Here is a 3,124-nt window from a genome sequence, read left to right as displayed (position 1 = left end):
CCTCCCCAGCACCCTCCACCCGTCCCACCTGCTCCCCAGTTGCTCCCCAGGACTCTCCATCTTGCAGGCTCTATTCCTGTCTGCTGCAGGCAAGGACCTCCCTCCTCACAGCCAGGCACTTCGAGACCCTGGGGCAGTCTCAGATTGGCCTCTCTGAGATCTGGACCCATCCCCAGGCCAAGCCCTGGTGAGGGCACAGGATGAGGACCTTGACCTGCATGGCCCCTGCTCTGCGGCTGGCCTGGGAGAGGCAGCTGTCACAGCCAGGAAGGAATGTCCTGAGGTGACTCGGGATCCCAGAGGGCCTCAGCTCCCCTCGTCCTTTTCCAGCGGAGCTCCTGCTCCATCAAGAGCGGCTGGACAGCCACTGTGCTGGGGTGGTCGAGGCGCTGAAGAAGGATAGGCTGATGTTCCAGCAGTTCCAAGAAGAGCAAAACGCGAGGAGCAGAAACTTCCGCCGCAAGATTTACGACATGGAGCACGTCTTCTTGAACGCCACACAGAGCCAGAGGTGAGGGCCCTGGGAGCCTCCACCCCGGCCTTATGGTCCTAGAATCCCCGCCAGGTGGCTGCTCTCTAAGGAGTGGTCTCTCCCTGGGGGATAAGAGGAGGGTTTTCCAGGCCCTGCATCAGCCTTCTCTTTTCAGTTCACCTCTTCACAAGAGTCAGAGTCCAACCATGTGAGACATCTGGCTGGCGGCTGGGGCTGGGGACTGGGGGCTGCGCTGGGACTGGGGGCTAGGGCTGGGGGCTGGCCTCTGGGGGCTGGGTTGAGACTGGGGGCTTGGGTTGGGACTGCAGGCTGGGGCTGGGGTCTGGGCTCTGTGGCTGGGCCTGAGAATGGAAGCTGGGACTGGGGGCTGGGGCTGAGAATAGGAGTTGGGTCTGAGGGCTGGGGTTGGGACTGGAGGCTGGGGGCTGGGAGTGGGTGAGCAGCCAGACACAGAAAATGGTGCACATGTTCAGAGTGTAGGGGTGCAAAGGATGTGCCCCCAAATGTCCATGGTGGGAAAGGGCACTTCCATCAGGGGAAACCAGGAGGAGCTTCCTGCAGGAGGTCTCTGGGCCTGGAGTGGAGGAAGGTGGGGAGGGGACAGAATTCTCCCATCAGAGAAGGAGCCCTGGCTGGGCACACCTGGAGGTGGGGATGTGCTCGGGCAGAGCAAGGGGTTCCAAGGAGGCCATCCAGCATGGGATGGAGACTCTCGGATGCCTGGAGAGGCTTCAGTCAGGTGACAGGGGAGGAGCCCTCACAGGTGTCTGCACAGCAGTCAGATGCACAAGAGGCAGCTGGTTAGAGTGGACTCAGATATAAAGATGAAACTTGCAGTGCACAGGAGCCACGTTGCTGTTAGAGTTAGAGAGAGAAAGCGTGCTGGAGCCAAGGAGACCCAGTAGGACCCGGGGACTCTTACCAGTTTGGTGGCAAGGCCAGAGAGGAGAGGGGCGCCCTCCGATCCAGCACACTGAGAGTTCCACATTGTGTCTTGTGCATAGGGGCATTTTGAACTTCCTTCTAATGCCCCTTTTTCTACCCAGACAGGATGGGCAGTGGTCCTGGTGGCCTCACAGCCGGGCACAGCATGTGGAGCTCCAGCAGCCTCCCAGGCTGCCGGCTCACATCCAGGTTACCCCTCTGTCCTCCCATGTACCCTAGGCTGGTCACCCTCAGCAGCACACTGCACCAGGAGCTGCTCAGCCACGTTGATGTCATCCAGGTGTCCCTGCGCAGCTTCCGCCAGTACTTGGAGGAGAGCCTGGGCAAGCTCCGCTACACCAACATTGAGTTCATCAAGCACTGCAGGTGGGAGCCAGCATCCGGGCTTTCTCTACTGAGGGGTGGTCTTGTTTCCTGCTTAATTTTTTATTGTGACAAAATATACATAACATAAAGTTGTCCATTTTAATCATTTTTGGTGTCCAGTTCAGTGGCATTAAGTACATTCACATGGTTGTGCTACCATCACCATCACCATCTCCACAATTTTTTCATCTTCACGAACTGAAACTCTGAACCCCTTACACACTAACTCCCCATTCTCCTCTCCCCTGGCCCCTGGAAGCCACCATTCTGCTTTCTGTCTCTATGAATTTGACTACTGTAGGCACCTCATATAAGTGAATCATGCACTGTTTGTCCTTTTGTGTCTGTCTTCTTTCACTTCACATAACGTCTTCAAGGTTCATCCAGGTTGTAGCATGTGTCAACATTTCATTCATTCTTAGGGCTGAATAATATTCTATTGTGTGTATATACTGCATTTTGCTTATCCATTCATCCATGAATGGATATTTGGGTTGTTTCCCTGCTTCTTTCCTTGAACTACCTGCATTCATTTTACCATGATCTTGAACATTTAATCTAAAGCCTTGTCAACCACAGAATTTGGGATGAGTGGAAAGTTTCAGGTCTGATCCATGGCTTTCATTTGTCCCAAATTATTTTCAGATTGTTTTCAGAGGGAGGCAACTTTTCTTCTGAAGAAATTGACTCACTGTGTCATCGACTGGAGAAGGAAACTGCCCGGATAGAGTTTGTTGAAAATTTAATCATGATCAACATGGAGAAGATGGAGAGCGAGTACCTGGACCAGGTGAGTGAGCCTGGCCCCGCCCTCCAGCCAGGCTCCCAGGGCCCCCGGCTACAAGGCAGGCGCCTGGCTCATCGTCTGATGGGCCGGTCAAGCCCCCTCTCCAACCATTAATTGAGCCTTCCCCTCTGCTTCCAAAGCCCAAAAGTTCCAAATTAAGCCCCCCTCCTTTATTTCTTATATTCCTTTACAGGCCAATGATGTCATCAATAAGTTTGACAGTAAATTCCATAACCTGTCTGTGGACCTTATTTTTGTAGAGAAAATCCAGCATTTGCTGACAAATCTGCAGGTGAACATCAAGTGTGAGGTAGGACGGATGTGTTCTTCCTCTGGGAGATGTTTATCTCACACAGCTGCACTCCAGGCACTGTCCAAGGTGCTGGGATCCCGGTGTGGGCTCTGCGGGTGGGACCTGCACTCCAGCCAGGACAACAGAGGTTAAATCGTAATAGCCTCTGACACTCACTGAGTTATTATGCACCATGCACCCTGCTACCCGACTTATTTTGATTAGCTGTGTTAGTCCTCAC

At 53.9% G+C, this 3,124-nt stretch overlaps 1 protein-coding gene across 1 annotated transcript; it reads left to right on the top strand.

The window, feature by feature from the left end:
* Positions 1–330: 330 nt before the first annotated feature.
* LOC124234546 (coiled-coil domain-containing protein 180-like) lies at positions 331–2,912 on the top strand (the record flags this gene model as incomplete). The annotated part of the gene is made up of 4 exons (XM_046651885.1): positions 331–511; positions 1,658–1,804; positions 2,450–2,594; positions 2,785–2,912. Coding segments are annotated over 4 exons (601 nt in total), but the record flags the coding sequence as incomplete, so codon positions are not given.
* Between the last annotated feature and the right edge of the window lie 212 nt (positions 2,913–3,124).

The sequence above is a fragment of the Equus quagga genome, unplaced genomic scaffold (genome assembly GCF_021613505.1).
Source record: "Equus quagga isolate Etosha38 unplaced genomic scaffold, UCLA_HA_Equagga_1.0 88431_RagTag, whole genome shotgun sequence".
In the NCBI taxonomy this organism is placed as follows: Eukaryota; Metazoa; Chordata; class Mammalia; order Perissodactyla; family Equidae; genus Equus; species Equus quagga.
The sequence above is the reverse complement of the archived record's forward strand: the minus strand, read 5'-3'. Positions and strand labels throughout refer to the sequence as shown.